Source organism: Sander lucioperca, chromosome 15 (genome assembly GCF_008315115.2).
Source record: "Sander lucioperca isolate FBNREF2018 chromosome 15, SLUC_FBN_1.2, whole genome shotgun sequence".
Taxonomy (NCBI): domain Eukaryota; kingdom Metazoa; phylum Chordata; class Actinopteri; order Perciformes; family Percidae; genus Sander; species Sander lucioperca.
In genome coordinates this window covers 32,467,946-32,484,738 of record NC_050187.1, presented here as the reverse complement: position 1 = coordinate 32,484,738, position 16,793 = coordinate 32,467,946, and the positions used below count along the sequence as shown (strand labels likewise).

The window sequence follows — 16,793 nt, the reverse complement described above, 5'->3', positions numbered from 1 at the left end:
GCTGGCTTTCATATTTATATTTATATACTGCAGAGAACGGAGTACTGTAATGTCTTGCTGATTGATGTTGACAACTGGGCTGATATGCAGTTCATTAAGTGATATCATGTAAATTATACTGCTTCTGTGACATTGTGATGTATTATAAAATGCCAGACAATGTGTTACTTAGCATTGTAAATATAAAGTTATTTATTATTAGATGCCTAAAGGTAGGCCTGCACGATTTTGGGAAAAAATAATATAATAATAAAAGAATTACGATTTTTTTTTTTTAGCTTAGAACTGCTATCACGATTCTCTGCCAAAAAATTTTCTCACAAAGTGTAATGTTTATTGCACACATGAACCATGACAAAACAAAAAACATTACCAGTACCAAACAAAGATTTTTTTTTTTGGCACCTATAGCACATTGCGCATCACCACAAGCCTGTAAACACAGAGTGACAAAAACAGTGACATATAACACATCGAACTAAATATGGCCCTGATACAGGTTCTATCTGAACTCCTTGAACATGTCTTTACATAAATAAAACATGTCAATATCAGTGTAAAATGCTTTCAATAAATTAATTGAAGGAGAAAAAAAATCATTTAAAAATTAAATCGTGAACGGGTGAATTGAGATCGCGTTTTTATAACGATTTATCGTGCGGGCCTACCTAGAAGCATGTGTTGTCTCAAGATCATAAAAGTTGAATTATTTAACATGAACGTACATCAACATCTAACCAATGAGAGAACCCAGCAGTGTGGCTTTGTGATGGCATCAACATGTGCATGATAACACTGTTTTGATGTGAAAAGTCATAACTAAGAAATGTTGAAATAATGTTGCAATTTTGCAGAACTCTCTTCCGTCTTTAGGTCATTTGATAGTCACGTTCAACATGTCAAAAGATATTTTCACAGCACCACAAAGTTTCCATTTCTCACCAGGATAGTTTCTGATCTAGCTTCAAGGCATACAACATAAACAGAACTAATCCTTCCTAGCCCACCATGAAGCACACACATCAGCTTCATCACTTTTCCTTGTCAGGTGTTTGAAAAGAGAACCTGTGACGGGATGTTAATGTTTAATGTATCACACATTCACGTGTGGTTCTTTAAACGGCTGCTTTCTCAATGAGCTGTTTACCAAATTAATCACCTCTTAAACAGATTGAACTGTCCGCATGTAATGTTTATGGTGGAAATAGCATTCGAGACCCTGACATGTGTGACCACTCACAGACGGACCTTTTGATAAATGTGCAACGTCAGGAGAAATGTGAGCAAATATTTGAACACTGAGGAAGAAAGAGAACTCCACTTTCTTCCTCTCTGTGTTGTAGGAAAGTGTTGCAGTGTTTCCTCTATGTTGATTTGACCATGGCGGCCCCCCACGGCAACATTTCTGCCCCCCACGGTATCAGAAATAGGGCTGCATTGTTAGAGTGCATGTCGGAGAATAGCGCGGACACACGAGGATAACTAGCCAGTTGAGATGGTGTGTGTACGTCCTTGAGAACTGTAAGTCGTATAGCTTATGTTGTCAGTTCATTTAAGCCTGGTCTTGCAAATTTAAATGAAGTTAACTGGTGATTTTCGTTGTTTGTATTCTTCACCTGCGGTCTAAATTGCACGTGGCTGTTGATTCAATAGCGATTGCTGAACGCCCTCGCCCACGTTTGTATTTTAGGTGCATTATTTACATGCTGAAGGAGTTACACTGCATTAAGATAATGTAATTAATAGTGGGTTTACTGTTATTTGCTACAGAATGCTTAGCCTATATGTCAAGATCAAAGTTGGCCTATATAGTAACTCAAAAAATATAGTTCAATCACAACAGATAATATGCCTCATTGTGTGTGTGAATAGAGGTGAATAAATATATTAGTTTGTGTTTCATGGGTGGGGGGGGGGGTAAAGGAAACACTGGTGTTGACCATTGATGCTTTCAGGTGATCGTGATTTTTAATCTCTCGTCTTTCAAATAGCTGAGATCACGTCAGCATTAATTTGCCTTCTCTGCAAAGTAAATTACCCGACACCAACCAGATCGCAAAGGATTTTCGAAACTGCTGAGTAGAAGTGAAATTGGGTCACAGACACAGCGTATAATCCCATAAATCACAGCGGTGGGCAAATAGTTTTATCATTTCTAAAAAAAATAAAACTTTATAATCCTTATGGGTATTTAAAAAAACAAACACTTGTTTTCTCAGCAAATAGTTCAAATGTTTGCTGCTAGAATTACTTCCCTCAATTAGTAAATGCTGTGCATCTGAAGAGTTTCTGCTTTCATAACAATTACATTATTCCGCAGAACGTATGTGTAACACGTTTATTGTTGCAAGCTGTGTGGCTTCTCTTGGCAAGGGGAGACTGCTTCTTAGTTTCTACACTACGTGGACCCCAACGTAGTTGTTCATTTTAGTATAATTATGCAGTTTCTTTGCTCAAACATCAAGTTTTGTTACTATTGTGCTTAATTTTAATACTTCAACAATTCTAGGAGACTGTCTGTGTGAACCGCATATAATTAGGGTATATTATTGTCCTTTATTTCTTTTAAAACAAAACTACAACAGATTAGAAGATACTAGGGGTGTGTGGCTGGGTTAGCTCAGTTGATAGAGCAGGCGCACATATATAGAGGTTTACTCCTCAGCGCAGCGGCCGCAGGTTCGACTCTGACCTGCGGCCCTTTGCTGCATGTCATTCCCCCTCTCTCTTTCTCTCCCCTTTCATGTCTTCATCTGTCCTGTGGAAATAAAGGCCTAAAAAGCCCCCCAAAAAAATCTTAAAAAAAAAAAAAAAAAAAAAAGATACTAGGGGTGTACTGTATCAATTTTCAAAAAGGCAATATCAATTTTTTTTTTTTACGTTAAATATTCATGTAAGACAGTGGTTCATGTTTATGTTGTGTTTAAACCCCCTACTGCTAGATGGCTATGCTGAGACGCACCACTAGTGTCCTCACCTAACAGAGCCTGACTTTTTGCTAGAAGCTAACAATGTAGCTATGGCTGAACGTTGGCCTACTTTAGCATGTAAACATTAGCTCACTAAGAACCTGTGAACCACAATCCCAAACTGGCAGTTTGATTTTCAGTGTACGGAATTGTTTACCTAAAGTAAACGTCTTACTTTTATGAACATCATGTCTTTTTTTAAATATTAGTTTTTCTAAAATTATACTTTAAAAAAATCCCAATATATCGCCTCACGCACAGTATCGAAATATATTGCAATATATTGAATCGTGACCCATGTATCGTGATACGTATCGTATCGCCAGATTCTTGCCAATACACAGCCCTAGAAGATACAAGTAGCACTGTAGGCTATCTGAGGTTTATCAGGATCATTGCTGTTTACCATTTGGTCTTTTAGCAACTCTGGCTGTTCTGCAGCGTTAATCATTGCATTTCCTCTCCATTTTATTATTCTTTCTATTACTGGAAGGATAGTTTAAAGTGAGTTTTATCACATTTGTCTCCGAAATGTGTTGCGCTCTGTATTTCTGCGATTTCTCTCAGGTTGATCTCACCTCTAAACTTCTCTGTATTTAACATTTCCAGACTGACTCTTCTCCTCTGATGTTATATTTCAATCAGGAGAGACTTTGTTGCAGATATGCAAGATTTATTTGTAAGTTACATATGCAAAATATGAATCGTACATAGTCTTTGGAGATTAGACTCCATCGTATAAAATGTATATTTTTTAAAGGGTTAGAAAAACCCAGACATATCCCCCGATGGGGTCTAGACACTGGTGGTGGCGGTGAAAGGGCACGAAGACCGGAACGAAGGAGTCGAAGGGAGCGTTCAGCCGGAAGAAGACCGAGAGTGCCGTGGGTGAAGATGCCTGGAGGTGGAAGGGGAGGAGGAGGAGGGTCGCACTCTTGCCTGAAATGACAGCTGACAGCCGCAGAGGAGAGAAGAGATTTAAAACATGGATGTCATGCTGTGATTGGCTTGTGAAAAACGTGGCCGATTCTGATTGGTTTAATTGAAGAGTGACTCCCTCAAAAACAGTTTGATCAGTTTAGGAGAGAAGTGATAAAGTTATTGAAGTCTTCCTGAAAGAATTTACGCTGAGCTACATTAGAGTACAATAAACACGGTTAAAGCCTCTTCTCTTTGGGAACTGGGAGTCCCAAAAGCATTGTGGGAAGAGTGAACCTAGATTTTACAGATACTTTGACTGTTTCCACCAGTAAGTAACACCGAACAAAAACCTTTTACATTGAAAAATGACGCTCGGCCTCTTCATTTTAGAGGAAATGGTGAAGAAAAGTTGCAGAAGCAGCTTTTTCTGGCTGAGATATCAGACGGACGGTGTATACACCTTCTACAACGTCTCTTAATATATATAGTGTTCATCCATTGAGTGATTGGAAATTCTTAAATTTACAGGTCAAATATCAAAGAAAATGTAAATCAGGTAAAACACATGCCATCCTTGGTCAGCACGTGTGACATCTAATATCTATCTCCTTCTTTCTCTCTTTCTCGCACCACTGTCCCCCTCCCCCCCGCAGACTTTATCTCCCTGGGTTGGCTTGAGGAAGATCAACGTGTCGTACTGGGGCTGGGAGGACGCGTCGCCTTTCACCAACACCAGCCTGCGATGGTTACCCGCAGAGCCCAGCGACTCAGGCTTCTGTGCCTACCTGGAGCGGGCGCCGGTGGCTGGTCTCAAAGCCAACCCCTGCACGGCCACCACCGAGGGCCTGATCTGTGAAAAACCTGCCGGTGAGAACCTCTGTCTCAGGCTATATTGAGCTCTAAACTTAATTCTTCAGTAAATAACCTCAGAGAGCCTCTATTATGCTTTTTGGGGGATTTAGTGTGTTATATAGTTTATTTGTGTATGTAATTGATGTATAAGACAAAATACAAAAACCACATTTCACTCCAAATGAAATTTCATTGATTGAGAAAGCCAGCCCAGTTTTTCATATGTGCTGCCCATTGGTGCTGCCTGAGCAAGCACAGCCCCCCCCCCCCTCCCACCTCCCCAATGGCTTGTTGGTTGACTTGTTAGTTGTCTAATCACAACAGAATGGGCCAGCTGACCAATCAGAGCAGACTGGGCTTTTCAGGAAGGTGGGCCAAGAGCTCAGGCAGTAGCAGTCAGCAGAGTGTTTCAGGCAGAGGAGCTGCAGCAATGGGCTGTTAGAGAAACATAACATGTTTTTTGAACATCAAAGCATGTAAACCTATTCTAGGAGACCACAAGAGTACAAATATGACGCTGAAAAGGAGCATAATAGGGGCTGTTTAATCTCCCATCCAACTATCTAAACCTTTCTTTCTTTCTCAATTTGTCTCGTTGCTCAGGGAGTCCACAGAGTCAAAGTGCTCGTCCCTGCAGGACGCCCTGCTCTCTGCGCACCAGCTGCGCCAACTGCACCAGCCAGGCCATGGAGTGCATGTGGTGCAGCAGTACGCAGCGCTGTGTCGACTCCTCGGCGTACGTCATCTCCTTCCCCTACGGACAGTGTCTGGAGTGGCAGACCCAGGACTGTGCTGGTGAGACAGGGAGAGTCTTAACAGGGTTTTTTTTTTTTCTGAATTAACATTGTAGAACATGCAAAACATTAATTTACTGTAATATGATGTCTAAAAGAAGCTGTCAGACAATATCTGGACCAGCTACAGGGACCCATAGACATTTAACACACATTTATTTTTATTTTTTTACGGCGGAGCTACAAATCCCAAGCACAAGACACAGAGGTGACAGGAGGCAGGAATATGGTTTGAAGGAATATTTATTACAAACTTAAATATTGCAAGCAGGGAGTGAACTACAGCCAAAAGGTGGGGAACGGAAGTTGGAAATCCTGAAACGCTGGTAGCCAGGAGTAATGTGTGCCAGGGTGGAGTCCAGCAATGAGCTGACGGAGCGGACTCAGTGTAAGCAACGTTCTGGCAACATGAGTGTGGTCTTTGTAGGCGGGCTTGGTTGCAGAATAGGAGGCAACGGTTGAAGCTCCACTCAGGTCAGGCACACCTGACTGCTTGAGTAGTCAGCCACACCCACACACTGAAGCTGTGTTTGAAACCGTTCCCTCATTCACTCACTCACTATTCCCTATTTAGTGTTTATTGAAGGCATACAGCCGTGCGAGCTGTAGTTCCAATGAGACAACCTGTAGCGGGACCGAAGCAGGGAAAAGTTACATAGTATGCCTTTAAATAGTGAACTATATAGGGAATGACCAAACGAGATTTTGGACACTAAACTGAAAATTTCTAAACATCGTTGCGTCAGTACGTAGATGCGCCAGATATTTGATATTTGTGTGACGGAAGCGACCGCGCCCAGCATCGTGTAAATAAACCAGTTTAAAAAACCTTCAAAAGCTATGGTCACAGACGTGTCAAACACGGAAAATGCTAATTAAATGACCTATATTTATAAATGAAAGCCAGGTCCATTTTTCCTTTTCAGTTCTCGCAGGTGCTTCAGCTTCTTCTTCTCGTCTGGGAAAACACGGCCGCGTTGCATTGTGGTATGAGGGAGTTAAATGTAGGGTACTCCTACGTTCACTCAAATTAGCTGTGCATTGTGGGTATTTTGTAGAGGGCTATGTAGTTAATGAAATTACCAGCTGAGAATTTGAGCCCCACTACAAAATGGCGAACACACTATATAGTGCACTATTTCCGTGATGGGGAACAATCTCAGACACACTCTGAGAGAGAGGGAAAAGTCAAGCAGAGGCCACGACATATTTCATCTTTTACGGAAGATTTAAGTACTCTTTCTTTTCTGAACGTATTCGCATACAACCTAGAAGGGGACATGCACAACTTTTGGAGTTGGGCACCAAAAAAAGCCGTAGTGCTTTGATCTGACAGAAGTCAGACGGACTGTATCAACCATTAACAGAAGTATGATCTCTGCTTTTTCCGTATGTTGCAAAGGACGGGCAACTAACTTTGCTAATGAACGTCTGGAAAGTATTTGTAGTGTAATCACAGCAAAGATTGTTCAACAAAAGGAAAAAAACTAATGCTTTTAGGCTAAATATGCAGAGGTGAGATGTAAGATGTGTTGCCTTTTTGTCATTTGACTATGATGTAATGACGGGACAAAAACAGTTGGATGAGAAACCATAGAGGTCAAAATATGATGCGACCAGAGTATGCTGTGTGAACATGGAGTCATTATAGACTCCTATCGATCCCCTTCTTATCAGCAGTCAGGACACACACACTCTCCCGCAGCTATAGGGCAGGAAATCGATCATCTGCAATGACACGACTCAATATGAAGTCCTCGCCGCTGTCTCTTAACATTCCTCTCATATTTACACCTCCCGGGGGATGCTGTAGGTTTTTCAGATTTCCCACTGCGTCTCTATGTGGTGCTGTTTGTGTTCATAGATGTTTGCAGGAATGTTTGTGTAGGCTCAACCACCATTGTGTTACCTCATTCGGCGATAGATGGTGACTTACTAGACATTTATTTTAAATGAAGATCTTCCAGATTATGACTTTAATGATTGTGCGTTTAACAAGTAGCCATGGGTAGATAAGCAACCTAGACAGAAGTAACTTAACGGAAGGAAGTGAAGCTTGTTTTTAATCATTTTCATTGATCTTTTGTTTGGAAAAGTTAAAGTCAAGTACAGGCATTATTTCATTCTGTTGTTCAACAAGTTTCTGGTAGAAAAAAAAGAAATCAAACTGTCAAAGTTTTTCCCCGAGGCTGGACTTTCTCTTGGTGTTTTCTGTCTTTTGTTAGACAAATAGTCAATTTGTGGCGTACTCTCATTTCTGAGATTTTAAGAGACAGCTTCAAAAAGTTTGAAGATTTTTTTCTATTGAGCGACTGGTAATTCTTATTCCCTGCTGGTGACAGCAGTCTGAGTGCAGACAGCTCTCCAGCCTACTGTTAGCGAGCCAAGATTGTTTTCCCCTTTTTTATTTTAGCTTCAGCGCTGACATAATGGCACCCCCCCCCCCAATCTCCTTTTCTCTTCTATTATTCACATCTCCGTTTGGTGGCAGAAGGTGTGTAGGAGGCTTTTGTTCTGCTACTTTTTACCTTTTGTTGCTCAAAGTATGGCATATCAAATACTATTTATACTTGCTTCAAATTCTCAGGTACAGCATTGTTGCTCTTTAATAGTCCATCAGTCTTTGCATCGTGTTCCGTACTTATCTTTCTGCTTCACTTCTCTTGTTTATGGATTAATCAGGACTTGTATTGGAGACGAGGCCTGCAGGCTTCAACTAAAGGATTCATGGTCGCGGCTCTGGTAGCTACTTTCACAAAAAAAAAAAAACTATTGCTCGTGTCTGTGGATCCAATTTGAACTGGGTCATTTCTTAATCAGATAAATTTGGCCCAGGGCTTTTGGTATCATTCGCATTTGTCATGTTGGCTGGAAGCTCATACTGCACGCTCCTTTACACTCTTGAAATAATTAGCTCCAGTGTTGCCCCAGCAGTCACATTTGGAAGTTTCGGGAGCTCCTTCGAAAGCTAGCCCATTTTTCAATCCCAGCCTAATTGTGTTGTACTCTGCTTTCCCTTACAACATGGACTTTCTTTGGCTTATGTGACAGTTTTGAGCTCCACTGTGTTTTTTTTTTTTGTTTTTTTTTTTAAGCCTCTCACCTCTCTGCCTCTAGCATCTGATCCCTAAAGGTATTACACCTGCAGCTACGTGGCAGTGACTATGGCAACTGTAAATTAGTCTGCAAGTTAAACTTTTCATTCTCAGTGTCGTCGCAGAACTCGTCGGCTCAACACCTCTCTGCATAGCTTGTAAGTAGGGCTATCTAAATATCTAATTGCGATTATTTTTGACTGATATTGCAATTGCGTATCTGGATTGGATCTGTACCAAACAAAGATTTTTTGTTTTTGCAAGACTGATATTGCGATTGTAATATGATTCATGATATTGGAGGGAATGATCATTTTTTTATCATTCTCATTGAAAAATATTTTAAAAATGATTGAAGTGTGATTTTTTTTTTTTTTTTTGCGAGGATCTGTTCCAAACAAAGATTTTTTTCCTGTAGTCTGTAGGATAAGATTTGTAGGCCGGGACGTCTCTGCAGCACCACAATACTTTATTTTAGAATGGTTTGACATATATTTTGCCTTTAACAAATATTGCGCCCCCCTGCGATTTGGATATTGCACTAGTTCATATTGCGATTTCGATAAAATTGTGATTAATTGTGCGGCCCTGCTTGTAAGGTCAGTGTATGTCCGCTGTAGCCACTGGGGGCTCCCACATTCAAACGCTTTACATGCATGTATCCTGTTTGTACCGCTGGCATTTGATTTTTCATTGTTGTTCAGTAAAGATATAGAAATGGACGGAAAGACCTGGCTTTCACAAACGACTGCTTTTGGGGATGGAGAACCACAGAAATGATAATTCTCGCTCTAAACTTGTAACAGCAACCCCTGTAGCAGCTCATTGGCCTAAAATTTTATTTAATAATTTAATTTTTTTACATTATTCATACTTTATTGATCCCCCGGGAGGAAATTTAATTTTTTTCACTCTGTTGTTCGAACACACTACACACAGGCCTGAAGTACGCACACATGCTCAGGTCCTATATAGGCTTTGGGCCGGTATGATAACCTTCAGCAAAAATATCACGGTTTCACGGTATTACGGTATTGCAGTTACAACTATAAATATATTATTTTTTAAATGTCTGGGTAAAAAACAACTTTTTTTTTCCATTGAACACAGTGTATTTTATTTTGAAACACACTGCACACTGGCAGGGAGAGGGATTTCTAAACTGCACTTTCTGTCCTTGTAGACTTAGAAATGGTATGACAGAAAATTGTAGTCGTTTTGAAACCGTGACTTTTTCAAACCGCTGTACACCTTGAAACCAGTACATACATGTATAGATGTCAGAGTGAGGGGGGCTGACTGCTAGACAGACGCCCCGAGCAGTTGGGGGTTTGGTGCCTTGCTCAAGAGGCAGTGCCCGGGAGGTGAACTGGCATCTCCAGCTACCAGTCCACACCCCGTACTTTGGTCCGTGCAGGGTGATAGCCCCTGCCAGTTTACACCAGCGTGACAAGGCTGTGTATCATCTCCATAGCTGTCAAAGACTCTCTGCCTTTGCCACCGGGTTACAACAGTTTAAAGAATATGTGGATTTCAGTATACAGAAGTTTATATTATATTCATCACTCACCGTGTGTATTTTGTCTACACAGGTCAGTGATTACAGTTGAACATAGGTTTCAAATGACTCTCTTTCTCTCTCACACACACACACACACACACACACACACACACACACACACACACATGCATGACAGATGATGATAGTTACGTTGTTGTAGCTGATACTGGTTTTGCTGCACAGTGAAACAGGCTTATTTTCTCTGAGCAACCCTCACAAGAGTGTGTGTGTGTGTGTTTTCTGACACATGACGTCTGTCTGCTGAAGGAGAAGGCAGCTTTTGGCTTCTATACTTGATGTATTATGTATGGGGGCTCACATATCTGTACGCTACTGGCTTCAGCGATGCTAACTGTCAAGTACTGTAGGAGCAAATGGATTACACAAGATGAAGCCAGATGATACGTGCTTTGCAGGGACAGCGAATATCAAACCCGGTGTGATGAACGGAATATGGCACCGAGATGATTGTGCCAAGAGAATTTTTGATAAGATGAAAATTCCCCCAGCGGGAACAAGCAATCCTTCTTTGCTGCAACAAGATAGCCTAAGTTCCTCAAATCATTTGACATCTACTGTGGTTAGATATCCTCCAGGTTATTTCTGTCAATGAAGACAACTAATATATCCTGATTTTAATATAGTCATATATATTGGGAAGGCTTTGGAAAGGAACACAAAATAAAAATATGGACTTTTTTTCTGTTTATATCGCATAAAGCATGTGGTGGATGTTTGCTGTATAGCAGCCAACGTCGGAGGAATGTTGTGCTTAATGTTTGTTGTTGACAGAACTTTAAAAGCACTAGGACTCTCAGTCTCCCAGTGACGACGGTAACTTGTGAAAGTTTTTGGCGAGTGATGTTTTGTGGCGCCCGCTGCGATGCAAACGCACGTCTTTCCGGATTTGACCTAGTTACCACATTTATGTTCGTTCTCTTTCACAGAAAGTTGATGGAAACCCTTCAGATACGGTGTTCCCCGACTTTGACCAACAATATTATGAGTTGATCTGCATATCAACTTCATTTTGTATAGTTCTGTACATCAAAGCCTTGTTCTTTAAATCTTAACCAGCATGGCTGTAGTCTTGTTTTAATCTGTTAATCCATCTTAAAATGCCTCACAAATGAATTAGCGTTCTCCTTTATACACACGTATGATTTACCTTCCCTGACTCATAATTAATAATAATAATAATGTATGCTTTATTAATCCCACAAGGGGAAATTACAATGTCTTCACTCTGTTATTACACACAGGCCTGAATTACACACATGCTCAGTACCTATACATGCACTAAATGGAGAGATGTCAGAGTGAGGGGGGCTGCCCATGGAAAGGCGCCGCGAGCAGTTGGGGGTTCGGTGCCTTACTCAAGAGCACCTTGGCAGTGCCCAGGAGGTGAACTGGCACCTCTCCAGCTACCAGTCCACCACCATACTTTGGTCCGTATGGGGACTTGAACCAGCGATCCTCCGGTTCTCAGCTCAACTCCCTACTGACTGAGCTACTGCTACCCCATTCAATTCGCAGTAAAGTGCAGTAGTAAATGGAAATTAAAGTGCAATTATGCCTCTTCGCTCGCTCAATGGTGTTTTAAGCCCCCAACATCGACTTCAAGGCAGCGTTGCGTCTGTCGACTTCAAGGCACCTAACATTAACCCTAACCCTAACCATTGCCTAATCCTAGTGCCTTCCAGGTAGCGCTGCCTGGAAGACGATGTTGGGGTCTTAAAACACCAAACATCTCTTCGCTCGCCCCGTTAGTACAGGAGAGTGTTTACTTTGCTGCGGCGCTGTTTTCGCAAACACCGAGAATATTCACCCTTTTTGCAAGAAATTAGAGGAACGTTAACATTTAAGCAGTTTGAGGTGCATAAGTCATTGTCCCTGTTTTTATCCACAAAGGACCAAAAATATGGGTTTGTCTTTGGACCAGGATCAGATTACATGTTTGGTTTTTTAATCATGAAACGTGTTCTCCGCCCTCATGAGAAATACAGGCACCATCCAAAAGAACATTTCCCCTGGAAATTGCCTGGAGCTGTTATGTCATGCAATAGCAGAAGGCACTGGTAAATCTCTGGTGCTGTTAACTAAAACTAAAGCCTTGTAAACCCTGCAGGCACACACTCGAATGTAACACTTTTCCCTCTTATCCTCATCCACTCCGAGTTCACAAGACTACATGAGGCAATAACCTCTCTTAATTATTTTCCATGTGGAACACAGATGAAGCCAGATAGCTGCAAATGCTATTAAAAATAGGCTCACTCATGGAGAACATAGCAGGTAAATTATATTACCTACACAAACCGCAGTTATGTAAGTGGCCATCTAAGGACTTAACATTTTCTATCTCTGCAGGATTTGGTCTCTGACGTGTGTATGAGCTGCTTTTACTTGCGTCATGTAGTGTCCTCCGGGCCCCTTTCATCATATTTGTGGCATTGAGGCAGAAGCCTGATGTGTTTCGTTGATTTGCCGTCACTGATTTTGACATGTCACATCACAAATGAATTGCAGTCAAGAGCTGCAAATGCACCTTGCATTTGCACCTCGTGTGTTTAGGGAGGCGGTCTGTTTACAGAGAAACTCTGTACTCATGTACACTCTCTGGCCTGACTCTTTTCATCTATCTTAAGGCAGCTACACACCGGGCCGATAATCGGCCATTGGACAGTCTGGCGAGGTCAGTTACTCAAGTCTGTTCGGTGTGTTCCGTGCCGTCGTCCGTCCGAGGGGCTGTCGGCCTTCATTGTGGCCGACCTGACGTGTTCAGTTGGAGACAGGGCAGTCGGGACTCACCCGGAAATGGCGAGCGGGATGAGCGTGACTAGAGTCTCTCAAAATCTGACAAATCTTTTAAACTGACCTTTGTCGATCTCAAATGAAGACGGATTCAGCAACTGCACGGCCTGTTTCTCGCTTAACGTGTTTTCAGAAACACGTTTCAGTGAACTATTTTAGTACAATATGAGATCGTATTCTGAACAAACCACCATGACAGTCTGTCTTTGAATTTACGGAGAAAACAAACCCACGTGACGCGTTCGCCCAATCAGCTGCCGGTTTTCATTTTTTGGCGACAATACAGATTAGCGCTGCCTGCTGTTATGGAGACATATTACGTCTCGTTGCTTTGGTGTGTTCCGAGGCACTTTTTTTGACCAACTCGGGGAGACTGATCAGTCCAACTGCCTTTTCTGCCAACGGTCGGCCGTCTGGTTGGTGTGTTACTGCCATTTACAATTAAGAGTTCACTGACTGAGCCACATGTATGTTTAGATGATGATGTAACTTCTCACTCGATGGTGTTTTAAGCCCCCAACGTCTCCTTCCAGGCAGCGCTGCAACCGTTGACTTCAAGGCATCAACCCTAACCATAACCCTAACCATAACCATAACCATTGCCTAGTCCTAGTCTCCTTCCAGGCAGCGCTGCTTGGAAGGAGACGTTGGGGGCTTAAAACATCGAACTACTACAACTAACTTCTCCTCCTGTCTCTCCATAAGACTCTTAATTTCGTTTTTTTTTTTCAACCTGGACCCTATTTTCTTATATTTTCGTGTGTAAGTGACAGAACAACAATCTTGAAATTGGTCTAGTATTAAGCATGAAACTCTATTGGGCAAATGTGCATCGTCAATTTGGTTCACTAAAAACAGCTCTGAGGTCGCTAACGCTAAACCCACCAGAGTCAATTTAAAAAACAATACTTTTAGAGTGTATAGAGCCAACATTAACATTTTAGACTACCTTTCAGCATTGGTAATGGGGGTCCCACATTGTCCCACACATACTCTTTGTCCCACATTTGGTTGGATCTGGTAATCTTACCCTCAATGCAGACTCCTAAAACTCCTGAACTGTATAAATGCATTAACAACTGGATAGATGGATAGATAGATGGATAGATAGATGGATAGATAGATGGACCGACCGACCAATGGCAGTGCAGAGTGTAAACGGGGTTCATGTTAAGGGGAGTTAAGTAAATGCCTTTTGAGCATCGCTCGATCATAATGAGCGAGGCAAAAATTGTGCTGCCGCTGCAAGTCTAATAACCTGACGTGGAGGGACACAAATGGCTGCCACAAAATGGCTGCATATTGGATCTATTAAATCAAAGACAAGTAATCTATTTTGTGGTATTAAAATGTGAAGGTTTGGCACATGAAAAGTGTAGGGTTTACAAAGAGCGGCTACCAATTTCCTGCAATTTGAATCATATTTGAAAATGATAAACAGGCCTGGTATGTTTATTGGATATTAAAACAGCTCTGGGGTATATAAATATGTGCTTTTCTAGCAGAAGAAACCCTATGGTGTGGAGGATTAGGGATACTCTGAGTCTTTGAACTATTGACTCAAGTGAAGAAACAGTGTTTTCAGAGGAGGAATAAAAGAATTAAAAACTGGAGGGAGGAACACAGTAGGGGAGAGATGAACAGAGGAGATGAAGAAAAAGTAGGGTCCCATCCCATTTCATTTATGCCCAAAGTGTGTTAGAGTCATCCAGAAGAAACGCAAATTAAATCAAAATGACAGGAAATGAGGGAGACGAGGGTATAGCAGTGAAGAAAGCAGCGCTGGAAGAGCACAAGAGGGGAAGATTGTGTCTAATGTCTATTAGGGAATAGACAGAAAAAAAAGATCCAAAAGAGCAGGATAAAAATGTGGCGATGTGAAGATAAAGAGTGAATCTGAGAGAGCGAGAGAAGAAGTTTGTAATTATAAAGGGGCAGAGAGAACAAATGAATCAGCATTGCTACCGTTGAATAATGCAACGAGGGAGCCTGCAAACACACATGCAGAGGACGGTTCCAGCAGAGCTAGCCAGCAGGGAGAAAGAGATACATGTTCAGCTAGAACATCTGTGGCTTATGGAAATGGCTCGTGTTCAAAAGGGCAGCAAAATCTGGTGAAAATGCAAATTTGACTTGACGCTGCATTTCAATCGCCTCGCCGGGCTAAAAGAAACAACACCTCGGATAACTCCTCAACCTTTTGGTTTCCCGCGGCGCCCCAAGATACCCACAGAGTTTTACCTTTCTCTCTTTCTCTGCGAGCATGTGTGTATTCCCACCCTCGCTTTGTAGACTAAGGCTATGTTTACACGGAAACGTTCTGAAGAGAAAACACAAAAGTGGCGTTGCGTTCTCACTTTTTATTCCGCGTTTAGACGAGCGTTTTGGGGGGGGGGAAATCTGCGTGCATATGGTGACGCAAAAGTGTGTGAAATTCGATGTAGTATGCACACCATGCGGGTAGGTAGTAGTGTGAAGCACTGCCTAGGGCTGGGCAATATATCGATATTATATTGATATCGTGATATGAGACTAGATATCATCTTAGATTTTGGAAATCGTAATATTGTAAATGGCTGTAAGTGTCGTCCTTTCCTGGTTTTAAAGGCTGCATTACAGTAAAGTGATGTACTTTTCTGAACTTACTAAACTTTTCTAGCTCTTCTATTATTTTTACCTTTACCCACTAAGTCATATCTACATTACTGAAGATTATTTATCTTAAATCTCATTGTGAAGATATTTTGTTAAAGCACCAATTGTCAACCTTATAATATCGCCACAATATCGACATCGAGGTATTAGGACAAGAATATCTCCATAATCTGATTTTCTCCATATCGCCCAGCCCTAGCACTGCCACACAACACCACCAAGTCTGCGCGCCTGCCTAGAATCTTCCTTCTACTTCTCTCCCTAGTAGCGCCAAACCAAAACATGGCGAAGGGAACAACAAAAGCTGACAATTTTGTCTGGACAGACGAGGAGGTGGCACAACAGGGCGTGGATTGGGAGTCCTGCCAGTCAAAATATATAGACATATGGACCGAATGTCTTCAGCAGTATCCTGTACCTGGAGGGACGTCATATCCACACGAGAAAGACGCTGTCTGTAAAAGTCATCATCAAAGCTGAAAGCCATCTGGACAAAGTATAGGCAGGCTGTGGATACCCAACGGCGGAGTGGCCATGGGCGAGTAATCACTCTATATTTTGATTTATGTAACGTGAGCAGACTTTTGCGTTTTTACCCTTTAGACGGGAACGCGACGGTGGAGCGTTTTTAAGATTTCCACTCTGGAGGGTGGTTTCACTGTTTTGCATTTTCAAGGCCCTGTTTACACGATGACGCTCGCGGGTGAAAACGACAAAATATTTTATCGGATGTGCCTTTCTTTTGGGGCTTAAAAACGCAAAAAAGTGAAACCACCCTCCAGAGTGGAAATCTTAAACGCTCCACCATCGCGTTACCGTCTAAAGGGTAAAAACGCAAAAGTCTGAAGACAGCGCTGTGGAGAGAGACGAGAAAAAGGCGTCCAGGTAGTCCGTTGTTACGGAGTAGGCTACATAAATTATAGGCTCCTGTTATCTAAAAGATTTTCAATACATGTAATGGCTCAATATTTAATGATTTCGACAATGTGGATAAGGTTGTTATAGTTCAATGACCATATGTAGGCTATTAATTTGAGCCAGAGTAGGCTACAACGTTGCAGATGAAGAGAAAGAGAGAGCGAGTGGCAGCGGCCAGCGGGCAGAGGAGGGTCTGCTTCAGCCTCCTCTGCCC

The 16,793-nt window shown here is 41.9% G+C and overlaps 1 protein-coding gene across 5 annotated transcripts in view; it reads left to right on the top strand.

Annotated features, from left to right (window-relative positions):
* atrnl1a (attractin-like 1a) overlaps positions 1-16,793 on the top strand; it is a 326,334-nt gene that overhangs the window by 89,316 nt on the left and 220,225 nt on the right. For 4 of the 5 annotated variants that reach the window (XM_031315944.2, XM_031315943.2, XM_031315945.2 and 1 more), the window contains 2 exons: positions 4,544-4,757; positions 5,346-5,537. In XM_031315944.2, the coding sequence (XP_031171804.1) occupies positions 4,544-4,757; positions 5,346-5,537 (406 nt within the window). Of the gene's footprint in view, positions 1-4,543; positions 4,758-5,345; positions 5,538-9,335; positions 9,424-16,793 lie in introns of those variants that run through there. The other variant, XM_031315946.2, reaches the window with a different exon arrangement.